We start from the raw sequence: 23,773 nt of genomic DNA on the forward strand, positions 1-23,773 counted from the left end.
AAGTTATCAAGTGCTAAACGTTAGTGAGCACAAGACCACTAAGACCCTTCCAAGCCATTGAGAAGAAGCCGTGCTTACGAGATTCACAAGAAAGGTAGAAAAGTAGCTAGGTTCACACAATGTGTACAAACATTGCAATAATAGCTAAGTTTCTCAAAATTGACAAAGGTTGATGCCAACTAAACAAATCAAGCGTTTTTTGAGCTGGTGTCTCGATTGTAAGAATAGGCCAATCATCGAACTCCACCATGGGCATGACCTTAGGGCTGGTGCCATGCAACACCGAATCCGCCACTAAGCGTTTCAATTATGCACACGTGTGAACGCAAGGTTAGAGAAAATTAGGGTTGAGCCACGAAAAGCAAAAGAGGGACTGGTCTCTGATCGAGGGATCTGGCGAGATCGGACGGCCGAGGCCAGGCGGCGCATTACCATTACCCTCTCTGTCTTGTGCGAGTGCAAGCTCAACCTTCTCTCTCATCTCTCTCGTCGAAAAATTTTCTCTCTCTTCGGGGGAAGCATTTTTCTGTGCGTGCCCTTTTCAAGATCACATTCGCTCTCCTTCCCTCACTACTTCTCTCTATAACTCTCTCTCTCTCTCTCTGCTTTCCTTCCTTTTGTGTTTAGAGGTGTTTGTGACGGAAGCAGCAGCAGGAGCAGCAGCTGGAGCCCTCCTTCTCTCCGTCGCTCCTCATGCCCCTCCTTATTCTTTCTTTCTTTCTTCTTTTCTTCCTCCTCCTCCTCCTCTTCCTGCTCCCCCTCCCCCTCCCTCTCTTCTGTGTCTCTGTTCTAGTGTCGCAGCGTCTTCCGCGTAGCTTTTCCATCCGATTTGCCACTTTGGCATCTTTGCTCAAATTAGACATTTGTTCCCACCCACCTTCGATTTGGCCCCTTTTTTTGCCTCCTCTGCATGCCTTCCCCTGTTTTCCCCCCTCTCTCCTGCCGCCCCCTTTCTTTCATCCCAATCGATGAATCTTAGCACGGCTTGAAAGCATGGACCTGCTTTATCTTCTTATTTGTCGTTTTGCTTGTGAACAGCCATGGACGGAGGAGACCCAGCTCCCTTGACTCCGATGTCAAGCTCGTCAGACCGGCCACAGCTAAACGTACCTCTTCTGGACTCCAGCAACCTCAAAGAAGCAGTAAAAGGCCGTATCAGGAGGAAATCGCAGAAAAGAAGGACCCTTTCCAGTCGCTACAGGCTCGGAGCATCTAAACGCAGGAGGTTGGGTATTACCAACAGCTCCAAATCGAGGTGGAAGGACGGCTTGTCTGATTACAAGGATTCTTTGAATAAACCTCCTGCTGCCTCTATCGATGCCAACCACACGGCTTTGTGCCCAAACGCAGATGACATTAGCACTGGATCTTGCAGAGAAGTCAGCCCCAGAAAGGTTAACGGCACAGATTCAGGGACCGTGGCAGATGGATGGGTTATGGTGGATGTTGAGATCAGAACCTCTATTGAGCACGGAGCAACCCAGCAAAGCAATGCAGAAATATCGGAAAGCCCTTCCTCACTACATGCTGTGAGGGACTTGAAGTCAGGGCAGCAATCAGCCACTTGTAGCAAGCAAAGTACTGCCACCGAAGGCCGGGTGCTTAGGCCACGGCGGCCTTCAAGTAGGGAAGCTAAACAACACATAGTTTCTCCAAAAGACTCAGCCCAAATTGTTGGGCAAAGAATCACGGTCTATTGGCCCCTTGATTCTGCCTGGTATTCAGGCTTCATCCAAGCGTACGATCCATTGAATAAGCAGCATCAAGTCATCTATGATGATGGTGATGTGGAGTGGTTATTGCTTTCTAAAGAGAGGTTTAGACTGGGGGCTTCTTATCTGCCAGGATCGGCCAGGGAGCCTTCAATGATGGCTCAATGTGCAGCATTGGGAAGTGCCACTGAACAAAGTCAAGAGGTCAGTGCACGGCAATCTGCTGAATCAGCTGAACTGAGAGGTAAGGTGGAGGATGGTAGCAACATTGGGGATGATGTGCTTCTGTCGGCTGTTCTTCCCAGGCATCGTCTTGAAGGAGTTTTACGGAAAGGATCAGGCAATGGGTCTGCCAAATCTGGTAACGTAGGCCACCAGATTGATGTGGCCGAGTGTGTAAAAGAGCTTGATTCCCCTAATGAAAAGAGACGAGTGCCAAGAAGAATTGCCAAGGCAACTGCCCTAGAAAGTACCGGGGAACAGGCAGTATGTAATGTAGAAGACACAGGACAGAAACATCAGGAGAGGGAACCAGTCCCTGCAGAAAGGGTGCAAGAATCTCGTGTATATGTAAGAAGACAAAAATACACAGCTAAGGAAACCAGTGCTGTGGCTAGTGAAAATCTTACAACACTTTCAAAACTTGCTAAAGCTTCTTTTGCCTCAGTTCCAATGCCCAATCAAACTTCAAGTGTAAAGGAGCAGGAACAGGTGCGAAGGAGGAGAAAAGGCAGCAGGCCAATTGTTTTAGAAGAAGCTCAGCCAAGTTTGCCAGGTCCTGGGGCGAGTGGCCATGGGGATGAACTAGTTTCTAAATCTGAATCTTGTGACAAGGGCTCTGAGGCCCATTTACAGAGAAGATTGCCTCGTAAGAGGAACAGACAGTCACTGAAGAGAGTTGTGAGGCGGTCTCTAGGAACGAGGGAAGGGCATGCCTTGCGCTCAGATTCACGGACTGCTGCAGACACCGGGAGTGTGGAGGCTTTAGGTGAAAGGAGGAGAGGAAGAAAGCGTTTATCGGCAGATTCTTTCAGAAGAAATAGTGCAACAGACACAGCAGGTGAAAATGCCACTGCAGATGAAAGGCACCAAGAATCTTGTCACTCAGTCCTAGAGGGGCATCAGTCTCATCCAGATTCTTGTATTGCTCAGACCATGGTAAGTGCAGATGCATTCACTCCACATGTATCCAAATCAGCCAATTTAACAGAAAGGAAGAACAGCTTGGGTAGTTCTGAGGTAGCTGCAAGTCACAAAGTATGTGATAAGGTACATGATCAAACTGAAAGGAGATACATTACAGTGACTTCAGAGAGCAACATTGACACAGCAAATGGAGTGCATGAGAAATATCATCGTCTGTCTACTCCAATAAGTGGAAGCCTGGACAGCCACATATCATCTGAGGTTTTAACAATCTCTATGGCAGTACCTATGGCTCAAGGTGATGTTGAAATCAATGCGAATGGCTTGGATGCCCAGGGACAGGGTTCAGTCACCCAAACCCAAGTGACTGACTCAATTACTGATTTTTCCCCGTCTGACAAAAAAGTGGATGCTGTAGATGCGAGGACTGATGATAGCCTAGTCATGATTAGTGTAGGACAGCTTCATCAACACCAACTGGCAACGGTTAGTAGTGCCATGGCAGGTCAACATCTGATAAACAGGGGGTCTCTTGGAACAGTCAATCCTTCCCTGTCAGCATTTAAAGAAGCAGGAGAACAAACAATGGGCCCTTACTGCAAAGTGGTCAAGGACTGCCATTTCTTGAATGGAACCTGCAAACACACTTGTCCGGCCCTTGATATGGCAGATCCACTGGATGAGGAGAGAGTGGATGACAAAACTGATGGTCAGACTTTACCTGATATGAAGTTACTGAATTCCCCATCCTCTGTCATATCCATACCTGTTTTATCAATGACGGGTGATAACTCAATTACTGATCAGAGAGAGAACGGTGGAACTTTGTGCAATTCTGCACCTAAATGCTACCTCAATTCACACACAGCAGTTGCAGCTTTTCACGGCTCTATCTATCTTGTGTGCCTCTGCAATCCTGTGGATCAGTTTGCCCAGCAGTTGGCCAACATTCTAGAAGTTGTACGGTTTTATGACAGTGATTGTTCTGGAAAGCGTTTTCACCTGAACGCGTCACTTGGAGATTTGGTAGGTTTACTGCAGCTGCTGTTCTCAATAATCAAGGCATTACCTCTCAGTGTATGGACTCATCAAAGATTTTCTCGGCATTGGCAAGGCAGGATTTTGTACAGTCTTTGGGCTATTGTTTCAGGAACTCAGCAGTGGTCTGCAGATGTACCTAGCATCCTCTCTGCTAAGACTAAAAGTTTACTTATGCAGCATTTGAAGACTCTAGCCAGAAAGGGCAACAGTGTAAGACAATTGACATTCAGACAGTTCTTTAACATACTAGTCTGTTATTTTATCAAACCCTACATTGTTGCCACTATCTGTGAAAGGGGTGCTTTACTCACTGTTATTATTCAGCATTTTCTATTGCCAGAGATGGGCAACTGCCATTGGAAGAAGGGCATCCCATGTGTAAGACAGGGAATGATGTCAGTTACATTGAGGTCGAATGCTGGTGCAGAGCCTGCTTTCTTTGCCTACCTCTGTCAGCTCCCTGTGTGTGGGGATTGCTGCTCAGAGGATGGCTTATTTGAGAAGCAAATGGACAAGTGGACTGCTTCTGCTGCAGCATTGGGCTACACAGACCATCCCATGCCAGTTCCTTCTGTAAAGATTTGGAATAATAAGGTAATTTTGGTTGCACTTCAGCAGTGTATTGTTTGGCTTGTTGCTTTTTGTCTACTTACAGCATTTACCTGGTTATGCATTACTCAACTCTTGCATGCAAGTGCCTATTCCCTCATTTGATTTTAGAAGCACAAGAACCGATTTTATTCAGTGTAATGAATGTATAACTTCTATGAAGTTAATCCATGAACGTGTTGTGAACACCATTAATTAAGTACCTTGCTTATGAAGAGTGCAGACCTTACTTTTTAAGGAGGCATTTGTAGTAGAGGCCATGATGAATTGCAGTGCATGCAGGGTGTGTGTACCTATTGGGAACAACTTTGAGCATGCCTTCACAAGTTGTAAGCAGTCTAGTAACCAGCATATATACCAAATGAAATGATAATGCTTTGGTGATCCAAACAGGAATATCAGCTTTTGGAAGATGAGAAGTGAGGCAGATATTTTTTGTTGGCCAGGTCAGAACCAACCAGTTTACGGCTGATTTCACAACCAGATGACGTCTACTGACATCTTATTTGTGATAATTAGGCCGAAAGTTCAGTCCACGATTGGAAAACAGCTCTGTTTTTTCTCCTAGTTTTTCGTTCAGACAAGGGTTACTCATCATTCTGCAGTCTATTCAGCCATTAGCTCACTTTTTAGGCAAGGATTGCCTCTGGTATCAAAGCTGTGCTTTGTGCAGCTAATCTGAACAGCTTGGCTGTATATATGTCAGTACTGGGCTTCTGACATGGTTTCTCTATTCTTATTGTTATTCAGTCTTCTTGGTAATGTACTTGTTTGACCCTTTGCTTTCTACAACCACCATCACCACCACCACCTTTCTGGAAGAACTTACTTCTGTAGATCAACTAAAGATTTCTAGGCTACTCAAAGAAGTGTTGTTTGACTGATGAGATGAGATAGATTAGTTGGTCATATTCTTGGGATTGATTGGTGAGTTAAGAGTGGGCAGCTTCCTGGTTCCATGTGGCAGATGTGTGGGTAGTGGAAAACTGGTTGTTGGTTGGACCAAACTTGTGTGGGCCTGGGCACAAGGTGTTTCAACTTAGTTTCAGGATGGGCTGGCCTAGCCTATGAAAGCACTGTTTTACTCTTTCAGTTATACTTATGAATGCTGTCACTGCCTGCTCTTGCTTAGCATTATTATTGGTATTGTTTTGCTCAGTCTACCCTAAATCATTGATGCTAAACCTGCTATTTTCTGATTTTCATCTTGCCATCAAGCTGGTGTTAGGATTGCTGAAGACCTATGCCATACTTTCAGCACACAGTTCCTTTCTGCAAATTCTTAAGTTGTTAGAATGGTGAATTGTGCAAATTGGTATCAGACTTTTGATTGAGAAAAGGGAAGGGGGTTGGGTGTTCTAGTAGTTTGGATTAGAGACTATGCTTGTGCCTGCTGTAGAACTTGCTGTATCTGAGTCCATTGTGGATTGTTGAGGCTATTGTCAGCCTTGTTTTTCTTAACAGCTGTTACACATGCTAGTAGAAGCTGCAATTTGCTAAGTGCTTCTTTTGTTGTGTTTTTGAGCTGGTTGGAGAAATTTAGGGTTGATATACTGGCTTCAGTCTGTTATAGTGATATCTGTAGATTGTTTGAGGCCAACTTTTGTTTGTACTGATTTTGGGTTAGGCCAAGCTGATTGCTTCTTGGTGTCTTGAACTTTCTAAGGTTGTGGGTAAGATGAGATCATTATGAGGGAAGATCGATCTTGTGGCAACCAAGTCTTGTCCATGGTATTTGATCATAGGGCAACCTGCTTTTCTTGTTGCCAGCTCATGGCTTTGGTTGAGGATCTTTGTGAAGGGAATTTTGAGTGACACATTCTTCCTTCCATGTTTCTTTATGGGATTACTGGAATCTGGATTACTGCACCAATTGTTGGACTGAATTGTTGAGAAACCCTCAAAGCGTCTTGTATTTGCTATTGGAAATTTTTGTCTGTAGAGCTAGCTCACAACTGGGGATGGCCCTGTCACACTCTTATGATAATGAGCTATGAAGTTGGAAACCAATCTATATGTGCGTCTCTATAGAACATGTCGCAAAGGGAAATAACTTCTCTGGCCAACAATCGAGGTTGAGAGAAGAATACTGAGAGTGGGTAGGCCAGCCGATCGTGCAATTGTAGGCAATTGCTATCATGATTCATATCTAGAACACAAAACCATAAAGCTATGTGTTGGTTTTGGATTTGGTTTATAGAATTTGATATGGTAATGCTATTAGTCGAGACTTGTTTGGACATAGATCATTGGATGGGCTGTGTGGAATGCTCACATTCTTGAGTTGATGTGATTGTGACATGTTTTTGAGTGGAGTTGATGGTTTCCATATATTGGATGGATATAGATCAATCCTTAAGGGCATCGACATATGCTTTATTCTAAAGGGTACAGAATCTATAAGTATTTTGCATTAAGTGTATTGAACCTTGGTGTGTTGATAGGATGCGAGTTGAAAAAACAATCAAGATTATCAAGGGGATATCCTCAATTGCTTGTGCCATCATTTTGTAAATTTGCGTAGAATCATTGACCCATTTGAGATTGACAGTGCTCAAACATTTCTTGGTTACGAAAGATAAAGAATTTTGTCTAAGTCTAAACAAAGAGCCTAATCATGGATGATGCATACAAGAGGATTCATTTCCTAGTCGATTTAAGTGGTATTATAGTTGTGTAGTATTCATTCAAGCCTTTAAATTTTTTGACCCTAGCTTTGTTGGAACATGGATGTGTGAGTAAGTCCATAGAATGCATTTTCCAATATCTTGAAATTTTGAAGGTTGTGGACTAGATAGAAGTGGCTTCATTCTATGATCTTGTAAGTACAATTAGTCTCTAAGTTTAACATCATTAGTTTGATTTAAGCTGAAATTCTTTTAGAAGCTGAAAGTTTAAGAGAGAGAGAGAGAGAGAGAGAGCTGAAAAAAGCTGGCAAGTATGAACCAAAAGTGGCTAAATGTAGGGAAGTAAGTTATTATTTAATGACATGAGCTCATGGGCAACAAGACGATTGTCCTTTTTACTAAGTAAGGTGTTTGGCTTCATGGAAACAATACAAGGCAAGATGTTCCATGCTTGTCAGTTCCAAGTGATTTCTTGTGGCATGAGGCATCTGTTCACCTAATTTACTTTAGGTGAAAGGTCTTGGCTTGATTTCCATTGCATTTTGATCCGCAATGGCCTTGTGTTTTTGTGGTATAGCATTGGTTCAACCAATTAGGGTTAGTTAAAAAAATTGAAGATTGTAGACATGATAAAATTACATTAGTCATGTGTTCTTGTATGTGCAGTTGGTTTCTTAATTTTATATTGTGGCTGAATTTTCAGCCAAAGTTGTTGTTTACAAAAGTTTAATTTAAGCTAAAGTTATTTCAAAAGCTAAAAACTCAAAAGAAAGTTGGAAAATGATGGAAAGCTATGAATTGAAAAGCATTAAACATAGGGTTGTAGATCACAATTTTAATGAGATTACTTGATGGGTAGTAAGACAATCGTCGCTTCTACCAAGCAAGGTGCCAGGCTTCATGAAACTAAGAGAAAGTGAGGTGTTTGCTACCTTCGTTATACTTTCAAGCGATTAGTTGCTATATTGCTTTGATCATGCAAGGCACGTGCTAACCTTAGGTGGAAGATGTTAGAAGTGGAGGCAACAATGGAAGCATAAACAAGTGCTAAAATAAACTGTCGAACACAAGACAAAATAAAGAGATAACATTGCAAAGAAGAGAACTTAGAAGGATGCTTGGGAAATAGAATTATATACCAAACATGAGATAGCTGCATAGAAGAGTGAGTCATTGGTTGTGTGGGCACTAGCACCGTCTCCTCTCTCCAATAGGAAGTCCACTTGGTGAATGATGATGATAATTGAGGAGGAGGAGCCCCACTATATGTAGGCATAAAATAGGCCTCAAATACATGTTGGTTGGTCAACATTAATGATGATGTTAACTGAGGAGGAGGAGGAGGAGTTTCACTATATATAAGCATAAAATACGCCTCGGCCCTCAAGTAAATGATAATTGAGGAGGAGGAGCCCCACTATATATAGACATAAAATAGGCCTCCAAATGTTGGTCGGCCAGCATTAATGATGATGATAACTAAGGAGGAGGAGGAGCCCCTCTATATATAGGCATAAAATAGGCCCCAAATAAATGTTGGTCGGCCAACATTTATTGTGGGGCTGATTGGCATCGTAAATGCCAAATTGACATGAAATGACCACAACCAAAATGCCTAAAATAACTACAATGTGTCCAGTGTGCTAAATGGCATGCATAAACTCTCACATTAGTTGACAATCTTGCTAGCACCCTTTCTTGGATCATGGGTGATACGATACAATGAGACAAGAAGAATGACTCATCATAGTCCATACAATATAGAATCACCAGAGTAGAAGCATGGATATCCGAGCAATGGGTGATTAAGTCACCACGAAGGTGCCTTGGAGAGAACCAGATGTCGATGCTGATCATACCAGCCCATGAAAATAGAGAAGAACTATAGCATATTGTTGTGTGCATCATCAATGTCTCGTAGTAGTATACAAGACCATCTTGTCAAAAATGCCTTTGAATATATATGACCATGGATTCCTTGCCTTTGGTCAGATTGCCAAAAGTGTCCCCTCATGTGAGCATAAGATTAGGACTCAAGCTTGCTCTCTATCAAAGAACTAGCTAATCATGAACTTGGATGTCAATCCCACCTCTAGGGTTTAAACTTGCAAAACTTTGGTTGATGCATTAGGGATATCCCGCTTTGAAACCTATGCACATGTATACTTGTATAAATGAGGTTCATTGATCCCATCTTACCACCCTCTCACACTCCCTCTCTAGCACCGAAGAGTCGTGAGAGATGACCGCATCACTTGTATTAGGAAGCACAGGAATATCCGCCAAGCCCTTTCCTTGATTTAAAGAAGCGGATCCCTTTTATGCCTTGGACTTCTCCAAGGTTGGAGGATCAGAGTCGAGGTCTGAGGAAGAGGACTTGTTGGAGTTCACATCCCACTTCTCCTCCTCCTTTCTTGAGGCTACTAACTCCTTGCAGTCCTTTTGCAAGTGTCTTTTCTTACCACAGTGGTAGCACTAGGCCTTCGACTTCTTCTTCTTGTCGCCCCTCTTTGAGGTGGTAAAGGTCTCATTGGAACCTTCATAATGAGATCAAAGCCTCCCTTGTAAACACAAAGATGCCTCATGCTCAAGCAACATTGAGGACATATGAGCAAAGCTCACAAATGTAGAGGATGTTTGTGCTCTCAAAGCATTCACCATTCCATCAAACTTTCGGGGGAGCTTGTAGAGTACTGTTCCCGTGAGATGTGCCTCTATAAGGGCGGATTATGTGTTGAAGCTGGTCTGGTCCTGTACATGTGTAACATGGAGCAAAAATGACTAAATAGTGTCTTTAGGCTCAAACTTCATTTGTTGAAGCTGGTCATGAAGGATCACTGGATGCATAGTGGAAGGTGCTTGGCTCAAGATCTAAAGCTTCGACCATGCTTCGGGAGGTGTCTTGCAAAAGGTAACCGTTTGTAGAACTTCTTTAAAAATACATGGAAGAAGACATAATAGGCACACACATCATTCATATCTCATGTAAGCACAACTTTCCCATGGTTGTCCTCATCAAAATCTCTAAGAAGTGGAAAGGACATAGAGGACGGAGAATAGCTCCACAAATGATGTACCATAATCGCTTGTGCACAAACCAGGCTTTCATGACAGCACTCTAGGTTAGATAGTCAAGTCTATGTAACTTATCATCTGTAGAAGTGCACCAAGGAGCCATATAGAGAGGATAAGGAGAGAAGATAGAAGAGTGAAGGTATGGAGAGAGAGAGAGTACAACCAACCAAATAGCAAAGACTGCACAAGCATAAGAGTTCATGTGCAGTGATAGCCAAAATTGGATTAGAAAAGAAAAATGATTGTTGTAGGAAGTGGAAAACATAGCAAAAAAATGCTAGAAATAGCAAAGATAACCGGGACAGATAATTGCCCAGCCACTAGTCAGGCTGAATGGAGAATTAAATGCTGCAAATTGACGTGGACCGGTGAAACAATTGTCGTAGGTTGAAAACATAGGTTGTAGAGAACCACAGATAGGCTGAAAAGTGCCCAGTAGCAGGTCAAACTGATCAGGAGGAGTAAAAGGGACTTGAAATCAGCAAAAAAACACATCAGTAGGAGCACAGATCTTGAGCTTTGATACCATGTCAGAAGTGGATGCAGCAATGGAAGCATAAACAAGTGCCGAAATAAATTGTTTAACACAAGACAAACACAAGACAATTGTGTATAACAATGAGTCACTGGTTGTGTGGGCACTAGCATCGCCTCCTCTCCAACAAGGAGTCCACTTGGTGAATGTTGATGATAATTGAGGAGGAGCCCCACTATATGTAGGTATAAAATAGGCCCCAAATAAATGTTGGTTGATTGGCATCTTAAATGCCAAACTGACATGAAATGACCGCAACAAAAATGCCTAAAATAGCTACAATGTGCCCAGCCCTAAATGGCATGCACACTCTCACATGAGCTAACAATCCTGCTAAGAGAAGGTTCCAGCTTCAGTTTCATTAGATGTGATCTGCAAGAGCTTTGTTTTTACTTGGCAAAGCAAGTTTAAGCTATGTGGGGTTAGTTCTTGCTGGTAATTTTCTCCAGTTTGTGCTGAAAACTAGTTATGTATGTTTTAAATCATCTTGGATTGGTCTTTGGCATATTTTGCTTCTGGGAAATGGTGCTTTACGTGGATGACTTTGGCTTGTTTGAGGTTGATTATCTTATCTTTTGTGCTTTGGGTTGTTGAAAGATTGGAGAGAGTTAGTTCCTACTAGGGGGTGGGCATTTCCACAATTTTGAACAGCCCTTATGTATTGTGGAAGCTACCCATGATTGATAGTGCACCAAGAGAGGTGGCTGATTTGTAATTGATATTTTAGGGATTGATTAGCAATATTGAGCCAAAATATAGTCTTAGCCTTAGTTGAGCTATAACCAAATGGAAATATAAAATGGATCAAGGTGAACATGTAATTCCTAGTGTTTGTATGGACTTCTTGAATCTTAGGCACAAGGCTAATTGAGCTAGATCCAGTTTGTTTAATAGATTGTGTTTGGGCTAAGGTTTAGGGTTGTCCGGGGCCCATCTGCAAGTAGATAGTTTAGAGTATTTATTGATACAAGCCATTGAAAGAGTGGATTACTCACACCACATGCATTCAGAAAGTGCTTTTTGCAGTATTTCCTTTGTGTGCTATCTTATCAGATTACACATGGCTTGAATTGTGATAATTAGGATTATGTGAACCAAGCTATGCTCAAATATTTAGGACATGTTTGGGTCCTGCAGATATTTCACATTTTAATCATGGTCATTTTATGTTTTGCAAGGTCAGTTTTTGAGGCCAAAAGTAGTTTTAGTAGAATTAGGGTTTTGGTGCATGTCTCTTAAAAGTGCAAACTGATGTTATCGATGGAAGCACCACAGAAATACTTTTAAGTAGAACCAGTGTGTGGTGCTCTCTTCGGAATGCGATCTGATGTTATAGATGGAAGCATCTCTGTTGTTGGTTAACAGCCATGTGCTTGTTTGTTACAGCACTGCAGAAATTTTCAGCTTTCATTGCAAAGTTGAAAGATGAAAAACATATTTTTATTTTGTATGACGTCACTTCTCAGGCCAAAAATACTTAGAGCGATCTCTCACCATCAACTATCTCAGTTCGACAACAGAATTTTTCACCGACTGCTTTCCTCTTGCATGTTTCAGAATAGTAGAGCATCTAATACATGTGAGGATTGATTCGAGAGCTAGTAGGGTCAGGTGATTTTGGCATAGAAAGGTCAAATTGGCTTCTCAAAATCTGTAGTCTTTTTCCAGAAAAGAACCAGAAAATGGTTTTATACCTCTTTCTGTGAGACTTCAGGCCTGGAACTTCCAGTAATCAACTAAAATCTTGTAGAAAAACTTTGTTGGGACATCACTCGTTACCAAATGATGAATCTCTGAGTATTGCCTGACTAGCTTAATGTGTCTATGCTTAATACCATACCTCTATGAAATACAAAATGTTGAACCCTATATCTCTTGTTCAATACCATATTTACCCGCTAAAAGAAAGACCTGTGTTAGCAGATTATTCGGCTTATGACTGTTTGGGTGTGTATTTGGCTGTGCATTTCTTTTTGTGTATTGGTCAGAGGGTGCTGGTTTATAGGTCCCTGATTTTGGCTGCCTGGCATTATTTAGCTGGCTGATTACTATTTTTGGCCATTTTGATGCTGGTTGACCTGATCCAGTCTCAGGCATGTGTTTTGCCTATTTATTCTGGGGCTTCCTCCTCCATCATTCATTCACTTGCAGTCTTCCAGAGTAGGTTCTGGTGGAGAGGGAGTGGTGCCAGTGCCCACACAATTGGTGGCTGACTGTTGTACACAAATGTCTCATGTTTGGTACATGGATTCCATTTCTTATGTTTGGTATATGGATTCCATTTCTTGAGCATATCTTTGGGTTCTCTCTTTGCATTGTTCTTGTGTTCTCTCTTTTCTCGCAGTCTCTATTTCTTCTCTCTTGTGGTATGCTGTCTCTCTATAGCAGTCTTATATGCTTCCATCGCTGCACCCACTTCTGACAAGCTGCTGGTCAATATGAAAGAAATGTTGTGGACCTTGTTTACTCTCTTTTATCTTCAAGAAAAAGTTGCCTTGAAATTCTTGGTGGTTATTTCTGCTTGCACTATTGGTATTTTTGTTGTTTTGGATCTGGGGATGTGCAAGGCATGTAAATCTCTTATCTTTTTGTAAATCTCTGTAGGGCTAATCAATCTTTTACTTCCAAGTTTTCTAGGAAGAGGTCAGTCTGCCATGCTAGACATATTGATAAACTTTATGGACCTTAGAATTGCCTTCATGCATTTAGGTCTTGTTAACTCTGCTTGACTTCAAAATAAATAACAGAAAACACTAGAAAAGAGGATTGACCAATCGATAAAATAATAACCTGCAAAGGAACACCCCAAAATGGGAGAGTAGACATGGGGAGCATCAGAGTGTCCTGTGGCTTTGTAACGGAACCCACCAAGAGCATTTCTATTGGAAGAGAGTTCTTGCAAATCATGATTATTTTGGCAGCCAAGTTTTAAAGCAGTTGACATTTTTGGGAAATAGAGCAAAATCAGATTCTGATAATCCATTTAGTACCCTGTAGCACTAAAGAGAGCAGAGGTGCAACCACTTTGATAGGGCTTGATACTTGTGTGGTTGCTTTTAGAGGCTTCCTCTTTCTCTCCAATAGCCATGAAACCTAGAATTTGCTCTCTCCACCTGATGTGCTGTATTGTGGCTGTCGGGACCAGGCAAAGGTTGCAAATTTCGATATTGGAAGGATGTGACTTTATCTACTGAGCTAATCTCAAACAATACTCATCAGTTTTGTGTAATGTGGGAGGCGAGTGTACTTATCATTCTTTAGCCAATTATAACAATGTGCATAGTTTATCCCCCTTTTTTTGAGGAGTTGGCTTTTCAGAATAATTTTGCTATGAAAATTCTATTGTAACAATCATGTTATAACACTATCACTAAGTTTCATGTCAAACAGGCTTTACAGGTTACCACTGCTCACATTGACACAGCGAAAACTGCTCCTCTTGGCTCAAATGAGATCTTCTATTTGCATTCACCCTGTAATGCCTATACTTGTTTGAGAGGTTCTTTTCTGGGTTGTTACACAGGAGAGCCTACAGTCAGAAGTTTAGATGATAGAGCTGACTCACACAGATGCTTTTATAAGATATCTGATGTGATTTCTGCTCTTATTTTAACTTCCTTGCTTCAAAAAAGGCTTCTATCAGGATCTAGTAGCATAAGTTCAGCTTTTGGTGAAGAAGGCTGGCGGCATAAAGAGATCACTTCACGTTTGTTGGGATCTGACAGGGGTCTTGAGTCTCATAAGGAAGTTGGGCAGCAGCTGAGCACTATTGTAGAGGAACATGCAGATGGTAAAGAAGCTGGGACAGAGTCCGAAGGTTGGGCTCCTATGAAAAGGGCCAAATTAGAGGCTGATTTGTTTGTGCCTCATGAGATATCTGGTACTCCTTATAATGCTGCTGTGAAGCATGAAGGCCTTGGTGAGAGTTTTGATTGGTTGATGACGAAAGGCAGTGTTGATTCCATGAAAGATGCTCATCTATCACCCTTTTGTAATGAGATGTACCCGGCAGTTGGGTCACCCAGTACTTCAAGCTTTGAATCAAACATACGATGGGTTAATACTGGACATTTTACACTCGGATATAGTCAAGACTTAATTGGTAGTTCTTTGGTGTGTGAAAATGGTAAAGAGGCTTGGATAGACTCCAAAATGTCATCTTACTACAGTGGTCCTCTGGTTGGTAAGAAGCGCAAGCGGAAAACCACCAGATCAGATTCACGTTCTTGGCAGGATCCAAAAAAGGGTAGTAAGCGGGGCAGGCCACGACACAGTGACCAAGAAAAGGCTGATGAAGGAGCACCTTCTCACTGTTTTGCTAACCTTTTAATCATCAAAGGCGATAGGGGTTGGAGAGAGTTTGGTGCGAGGGTTGAGCTTCAGTCTGATGGAAGTGCTTGCTTAATTACTGTAAAAAGTGCTGATGGTAAACTTTACAAGCAGAAAGTGCAGGAGAGCATTCTTACCAGCAAAACAAATCGTCATACTCATGCAGTAATGTGGAAAGGTGGGGGAGCTTGGTCTTTGGAGTTTTGTGACAGAAGCCAGTGGAATATTTTCAAGCGTTTATATGAGGAGTGTGGCCATCGGAATGCACGAGCAGCTTCTGTCAAACAAATTCCCATTCCAGGAGTAAGGCTAATTGATGATTTTGATGCTGGAAATTTGGAGTCAGCTACTTTGTCCTTGCCTTGCTTGGTTCGACAGGCTGAAGGAGAGGTTGAAGCTGCTCTTAAGAATAATCGCATACTGTACGACATGGAAAGTGAAGATGAAGCTTGGTTGACCAATTTAAATATGGGATGCCTAAGCTCTCAGTCTACAAGTCCAAAATTGCCAGTGACTGATGAGGTATTTGAGAGAATAATGGACAAGCTTGAAAAAGTAGCTTATATGAGGGATGGGAAAATGGTAAACATGGATGAAGCTGTTGAACTCTGTCAGGACTTGGAATCTGCGGATGTAGTGCAAAATGTACATGAGTATTGGTCTAAGAAGCGGCTGATTAAAGGAACAGCCTTGATTCGACATTTTCAGGTTTTGGCTTTATCTGTTCAATATTGATTGGATTTTGTAAACTCAGTGCTGATCTATGTTGTGGAGTTTGTTAATTGAAACATCTCAATTATGAGTCTGGCTTGTGAAATGTGGAGTTTGAAAAACGAGACATCTAATTATGAGCCTCTCCAATTTCAGCCACCCTTATGGGAGCAATACCAAAAGCAGATCCAGGACTGGCAATTGAAGTTAAATGAACTCCAGCTGAGTCAATCAAATTCTACTAAGGAGCAGCTACTTGAGCAATGTCCCCGACCACCTATGTTTGCATTTTGCTTACCATCCCGGGGCCTAGATACAAATAATGTAAGTAAGAAGATGCAGAAACAGCGCCCCCAAAAGAAGCTTACTTCTGTTTTCAGGTCTTCCAAGGCTTCCTCGCTTGAGACATCTGGTAAGCACCTCTTGCTTACAAGTTTGCGTTGTGAATAACACCCAAAGAAAGGGAAGAAGATAAATGCCAATGACTTTTGTTTGAATCTTTAATCGAAACATTGCATCGCAAGAAGTGTATTTATGCATTACATTGAATAACTGTATTTCGGATTTTGCAGAAGAGTCTCATAGAGCCTCTGTATCAAGGTCTCAGCGCACGCATGGTCATCATCAGTTAGCCAGCTCATCTGTTGACCCAGATTGGCAACCTTCTCCTAGACCAAGACAGACTGTATCATCAAAATATAAACATGTTTTGAGGGATAGGAACCATGAACAGGTACCCTCAGACTTTGTGCATGGAAGTACTGGTTTGGACTCTCATTCCAAAGCCGAAGAGGCACAGGTCAAAGCTGCAGCAGCCAGACGTGTGGCAGCCATGAAAGCAACTAAATCACACATACAGTTTCTGAAGTTTGATTCTGCATACCATAGAGCTGTTGCAGCACTTATTGAGTTTGAAGCTATCCAATCCACAGAGCTGATGTTGACAGATCAGGACGGCGAGGCCTGCTCATCATCAGCACCAATGGAGCAGCTGTCAAGTTTGAAAGACAAGGTCGAAGTCCTTTCTGGTCAGTTTTCAAGTCTCTTGGATAGACGTCATGACACAAGCAGGGACTCTAGTGGGCCATCCTACAGTGTTGGTGGAGATTTAATATGGGATGTTAGTAAGCAAGAGTTTCAAGAATCTTGTGCTAAACAGGGCTTGATTGGGGAAGCGGATGCCCTTTTGCCAACATCTGCAAGGGGTCATTCAGATTCATGGATGGGGACCACTCTTCTACAGAGAGCTGAGTAGGAAGAATTCACAAAGATGTCAATTTCTTGGTGAGTGTCATAAAAATACAGGCTGGAAGGAAGCCATTCCTTCTATCAGGTCACAAAAGAAAGACCCGTGTTAAGGAAGCTGCAGCTATTGGTTTTTTCAGTTCTCTAATGTATTGCTGGGATCTATTCTGCAGCACAGCATCATATCATCCATCAGATATGCGACTTTTGTACAGGTGGTCACTCGATTTTACCTGTCTTTCTTTGGAGATATCCAGGCATCTGTTCTGGTTATGTGTCTGCAGATTCATGCAATATATCTTCAGGCCTTGTCCATTCTTTGGAACATCTGTTCTGCGTTTTGATGAGTAATGCATCTGCAGATTCATGCAATGTATCTTCAGGCCTGTCATAACAGGCTCAAGGACTTAAATGAAGCAAGAGATGTCCATGGGAAAATATCCATGTAACCCAAGATACTCCCTAGTTGTGTAGCTACAAAGGTTGTACTATATGCAAACTCCAGTTGGAGTCTTTTCTTAACATGTCGATTGGCACGGTCAAGCAGAAAGATCCTTAAGTTCATCTATATATTTATGTGCGGGCCAGTTAGACCTGCAGTTTTGGAACATTGTTGGGGCTGGGCAGACCCAGACCATCTCCCTCTTGTTTGTTCGATTGGGCAGTGGGCATTAGGCTGCTTCTTTTTGGGTCAAATTCTCATGCACTAAGCTGGCATGCCTTGCTAGAAGGGTTTGCTCCGTTTCCCACACTTGTATAGCCATGAAAGTTAAAACTATGACAGAGCAGATGTGTACTTTTTTATATACACATCAGCAGCCCAATAATTTGCGCCCTGGTGTTAATGGTTTCAGCCTTTAGCATCTGATCGACATTAGCAGCCTGTTCTCTTTTGTATGGTTGGCCCAGAGCACTTCTGAATACCCCCTTTGATTCTCTCATTGGAAAAGGAAATATTGATCCAAGCTTCAAACTTTTTATAAGCTTGTAGGGCATACTTATGCAGTTGTTGCTTTGCTTCCTCAAGAGTCTTAGGTTGGTTACACACTGAATGGCAAACGCCACACCCACTTTGTAAGTGTAAACCAATCAAAGTACTTTTTCAGGGGTTGGGTGTTGGCAATTCTTTACATGGATATGACCTATTTACTTGTTAAACAGGTGAACTCCAGTGCTCTTTTGAATGGGGAGTCCTCCTCGTCCAGTTTGTAAAGTGATGAACAAGGATGTTGTAAATGCCATGCAAATCAATAAGATTTAGTATATAGCACCACACATCTTCACATAGAATTGTGCAACGTATCAAACGTTTTAGGACCCCAAAAGAGTTTTAGGGCTCTACAATGTGGCAAAGATCACATAAATGTGATGTGAATGGAAATATACATATATCTATTTCCTAATTTATTTTGAAGGAGGTAAGAGAAATGATGGTCTAGAAGTGTACTAGGAATTTGTAACTTAAAATAGGACTATAATATTTGTCATTGCATGCAATCCATTTAAATAAGATATAGATGGTAAAGGCAAAATTAAGTTGGTAAAGAAGGAAAAAATGTGATCAAAAGAAAAAAAGTTCCTTATGAAAATATTAGGGCCAATTTTGAGGTTGAATGGGTTGTTTGATTAGGCACATAGGACAATGCTATGTGCGATAAATTTAGACATTTGACTCTACTAATTCAATCAACGTTTATCTACTTCTAGCAAGTAAAAAGGGGCTTTAAAGCTCATCTTTGAGGCATTTCCAGCCAAAAGGTTAGTACTTGGTATGACATCTAGCTCCTCTTTTTCTTTTTGGGCGTGTCTTCAACACTTTTGAAAAATGGGACTCGTTTTAGTTGCCTTCAAAATTGAAAACTAGAATACTTTGCCTCAATTTGAGGGCTATTTCGATGTTTTGTTGTTTCACATCCTTTTTGTGTGCATTCATCAACTATTAAACATATGTATTCTATAAAGGATTGTCACTTGGTGACTTCTATGTAGAAGCATTTTTGACCTTTGTAAGATGGTGAAATTTTCTTTTTAATTAAGTTTAATTATGTCTTTTATTTATAGTTTAGTGTTTTAGTGAGTTACATGCATGTGAAAAGTTTAGAGAGTTTGCACATGCTAATGGTGGTAAAAATAGCTTAGATTTATAGTGTCTAATGACTAGTTTATAAATTTGAATCCACATAGAAAGTACTTAAGGCTCAAAATTTAATGAAATTGATCTTGAAATTGAGCTCATAAGGCCCAAAAACTTTAACAAATATTTGTAAATATGACATATTTGAGCTCTATATAAAGTTTCAATGATGCACTCATGTAGTGTGCCTTATGAAAAGTGGGCCATAAGGTAAAGTAGTATAGGCCATCATATTTATGTTTCATAAGACAATGGTGAAGAAAACAAAATTAGATGCTCTTAGCCCTTGCCTTTAGAAGTGTGTTTTTTTTAGTTTGATAGTATACATAAATCCCCAACCATCATGTTTCTTAAGACAACTAGATGATTGACTATCAATCTCACAAATCTATAAAACTCTGACCATCAAACTTACCAAACTCACAAAACTTCTATAGAATTATTCCACCATCAAAGTTAGCAATAGCTTATTTTTTGTAATTCAAAGCTAAATACCATTTTTTGAAGAAAGCAAGGTTTGTAAGGATTGAAAGCCTAAGTAACAAATTATTTAGCAATATTCAATACAAAGAGGTGGAGATTAGATCCAAATATTTTTGCCCGTCCTAATGGTTGATATATTCCAACATGTATATAGTTGTTACCAAAACTAGACTTGTCCTTGTGAAAATTAGGTTTGAAATGCAATGAACTAAGTTCTTATAAAAGCCTTGTTTGAAATAGAGAGAGATTTTATGTAGGACTTCTAAAAAGATGGTCAATAGCCCTATATAAAAAGATGATTGGAAAGCTCTTTAAACAAGGAATCTTGATATGTAATTTCTAACAAGCTATGATTTGATTGGTAAAAGTTGTATTGTATATCTATATTTTAATGATCAATTTATACTCTGATTTTAGCTCAATACAAACATGATAGAGAGCTTTTTAACCAACAATGTAAAGACAATTAGATGATTGATCTATAGCGAAGGATGAGATTTGAAGATCAACATAAAAAAACCATGTGACTTGGGCTCTTTTATCCAAAGAGAGAATTATCATCACAGATGTACATACTTTCTTGGATTTAGACTGGGCTATTTGTTATGACACTTATATATCCACAAGTGGTTTTTTCTTCATGCATATAGTGCTTAAGCAAGAAGAAGCCCATTGTCGCCACTTTTAGTTGTGAAGCTAATTATAGGTCAACTTTTACAACTACGGTTGAGTATGTTTGGCTCAAATGTCTTTTGGTTGATTTGGGTGTTGAATAGTCATTTGCCATGACCATCTTCATTGATAGTCAAAGTGCATTAGTAGTTGCACAAAATCTAGTATTCGATGCATGTATTAAGCACACTAAGGTACACTAACATAATATCATGGAGAGTCTCTCTACAATGAGAGATCAACCTGACCTATGTGCCAATATAGAATAACCTTGTAGATATTTTCAGAAAGGCATTGCCTCTTGAGAGTTTGAAGCTTTTTGCAAAGCTTTAGGCTTAGTCCACCTTGTGGATGACAATTCTCTATACATGAATGTTAACTCTTGTTCATTGCATCACTTCCAAGATGTTAAGGATTCTTGCATTGTTGCCAAATGGTCGAACAACACACTTTGAGGTATCTAACAAATTTTTGAACTAATATGCAAAAAAATTTGAAAAATTTTGATTATGCACATTAGTTGAAAAAATTAATTAAAAAAATCTCACAAGAACCTAAAAGCTCCATTAAAAATGCATAAAAATAGCAAAAAGTACTTAAAAATGTGAAAAAATCCAGTAAATTCTCATGTTTAATTTTCCACCTCTGTCTTGTTGATTGAATGTATGTGCGTGTGTGTGTGTGTGTGTGTGTGTGTGTGTGTGTGTGTGTGTGTGTGTAAATCAAACAAGATACACATGGTGTTTTGGTATTTTCACTTATGTCAAAATTTTTTTAGCTAGCTGAAGTGTATTTTGGATTATCGTGGTCGTGAGCCTTTCTCATCCCATCGGTTGATTTGTGTGTGCATTCAGATACACTTAAATTCACCTCCCCTCCAAGTACCTCATTCATTTTGTTATTTTGTTTTTGGCACTAAATCTCACAACTAATTGTTAAAAAGAACTAGTTGATCACATTTTTTTCTGCGCATCCGCGCTATATTTACACATAATTTAATAAAATGAACTAATCATTCACATAGCACACTTCGTGTGCTAAATACACATCTTTAATTTGTACTAAAATGAACTTGTTAAAAAAAAAGCTCTACACACAAAGGCACGTCTTAAAAAGAAAGCTCTACACACATTAATTTTTAAAAAATGAATATGCATTTAGAGACCTTGAGTTAAGAATGATGTCTCGAAAATACTAAAGTATCATGAAACTTAATCATTTTAAAATAATAGATAAAATGAACCACCATTTTTTGCTAAGGTTTATCACTTAATAAAACTTACCAATTGTTAATTAATTATTAAATTTTACACTCAATTAAAATTTCCCTTTTCCTCACATTGTACAAATTTCCTTCTAAATGAAGTGCTACATTGGGTGGGTGATGTGATTGTCAGTCTCAATCTCCTTGTTGACTGTCTTAGTCAGGTATGGTCTAGTTATCAATGTGTTGTAGTTTGGTTTAGTCCAGTTTTCTTTGGTCATTTGATTTGAGTCAGGATACAGTGTGTATTATTATTATTTTTGTATGATTACAAGGATATTAGGTGCCTATATATTTGCATAACATGAAGGTTTAAGTTGCATAAGTGGAGAGGTCATGTCGAATTTGTGTCTGGTGTATGTGATCCATTTGAACGGAACCTTGTACTCCTCCCACCCCGATCTAGTATGTTTCATTGGTTTCTCATGATTATTTGTAATTACTAGAATCAGACCTTATTTCTAAGACCGGGTTATCCAAATTTATGGCTCTTACACTACCACTTGTCCTTTTGCTGATCTTGACATATGTGATTAGTTCTTAACTTCTTACAATAAGAGGTCTAGCTTTGTTCATGCCACAGTTATCCTCATGACACCTAAGGGCCTAGGCAAAGCTATTTCTTTACTCTACTACTATGGAGAATCTTTTCCTACTGCCTATCAACTTTTCTCAAATGAGGACATTTTGAAGCTTTTACAAAAGTAGATCACGGATGTCTTGGATCCTAAGCAGGTCATTACTACATCGAATGTTAGTCTATCCAAGATTTCTAACCCTTTCTAGAAACAGTTGTGCCAATTCCTTTAGGATAGGTTCATGATTGCCAAAACTCCTTCTAATTATCTTTCAAAAGAATTATATATAGCTTCCCACATGGTGCTGAAGGGTATTACTATTGATTGGAGTTCGTATCTCCTTGCTAAACTGGATCAACATTTTATTCGAGTCATGAGGGGTAATATGACTAATGTCACATTTGGTTCCTATCTTTATGTTTTCTTGACATATGCTACCCTTGCGAAGGAAATTCCCTTACTACTTGTTGATCCTCGAGTGGTCCCTCCTCCTCATGCTGAAGCTTTTGATGTCATTATTGCGGATACTTATCCTTCTCCTTTGGTCATTCTTAAGAGGAAACATCTTAAGCGAGTGATAGAATCAATACCCATTTTCACTCCTTCAGCTTCAATTCATGTCCAATCTTGTAGTAAAGCTACTTGGTTTCCTTATAACACCCAATATTTTCAAAGCACATAGAGATGCTACTCTAGATATTTCCGTTCCTTCTGTACAACATGTGGTGATAGGAGATGTAATTCCATTTCTATGCAAAGACATTCAAAGCTCTATTAAACTCTCAGTTACTACTTGTATTCAACAACTCTATTCTTCTTTTTATGAGGAGGCACAATAGTCCAAGGAGGAGTTGAACAAGGCTAATACTGAGCTAGCCTTTGCCACGAATATTTTTCTAACCTCTGTATATAGAAGGAGCAGCATACTAAGGTCATTGATGTCCAAAAAGTAGAGATATCTACTTTCCAAGCTCAATTGGTAGATATCAAATCTAAAGTAGTTACTATGACTGAGGAAAGGGATAAGTTGTTGAAGGAAGCCCGAGAGTTGAAAGCTTTGATAGCTGTCCAAACGGAAGAACTCAAATAAGCCAATACTATCATAGATTAGAATAATACTCAAATTCAACAGCTTAGGGAATAATTGGCTCAGTCCCGTTCTACTTCATAAAGTCCTTTTTATGTAGCTAGTTCCTTCCTTATTCCCTGCAGATTTAGCTGTTCTTCAAAGAAATACAACATTATGTTCTTTATTCCAAGCCAAGGTGAAAAGGCTTCAGTCAACAACAGATTTGTTATGGGCTTGTTTTGAGTAGTTCCAAGAATTGATTCTTCCATATCACTCCTTCTTTATGCATTATCAACAACATAAGTTTGCATTTTATATTAAGCTTTCCACGATGGATTTATCTCCACCAGAGGATAGCTAGAGTGGAGCTTGGTCTTTTGATTCATTGATTGAGATGGTTAGAATGGTTTTTGAAGATTTAGTGACTCTAGATACCATGCTTATGTCATACGTGTACTTGCAAGGTGATTTGTTGATCCTAGATGATGAAGATTTGTCTTGGTATGTTGGAGATATGGTATTGCAAAAGCTGTTTTATATGTT

At 40.2% G+C, this 23,773-nt stretch overlaps 1 protein-coding gene across 1 annotated transcript; it reads left to right on the top strand.

Annotated features, from left to right (window-relative positions):
• Positions 1-572: 572 nt before the first annotated feature.
• On the top strand, positions 573-18,325 carry LOC148031953 (uncharacterized). Its single transcript, XM_087682546.1, has 4 exons — positions 573-4,493; positions 14,136-15,782; positions 15,942-16,197; positions 16,358-18,325. Exons 1-4 carry the CDS (start codon positions 1,041-1,043, stop codon positions 17,038-17,040), a joined length of 6,039 nt encoding a protein of 2,012 aa, XP_087538672.1. The 5' UTR covers positions 573-1,040; the 3' UTR covers positions 17,041-18,325.
• The last annotated feature ends 5,448 nt before the right edge of the window (positions 18,326-23,773 follow it).

Source organism: Lygodium microphyllum, chromosome 8 (assembly GCF_053477565.2).
Source record: "Lygodium microphyllum isolate KBCC chromosome 8, Lygodium_microphyllum_v1.1.10, whole genome shotgun sequence".
Lineage (NCBI taxonomy): Eukaryota > Viridiplantae > Streptophyta > Polypodiopsida > Schizaeales > Lygodiaceae > Lygodium > Lygodium microphyllum.

Bases quoted from the DNA above. Each gene is read 5' to 3' on its own strand.
- LOC148031953 (XM_087682546.1), top strand. From the start codon at position 1,041: ATGGACGGAGGAGACCCAGCTCCCTTGACTCCGATGTCAAGCTCGTCA. The intron at 4,494-14,135 runs GTAATTTTGGTT...CATGTCAAACAG, and splicing joins TAAAGATTTGGAATAATAAG to GCTTTACAGGTTACCACTGC. The intron at 15,783-15,941 runs GTTTTGGCTTTA...CTCCAATTTCAG, and splicing joins CCTTGATTCGACATTTTCAG to CCACCCTTATGGGAGCAATA.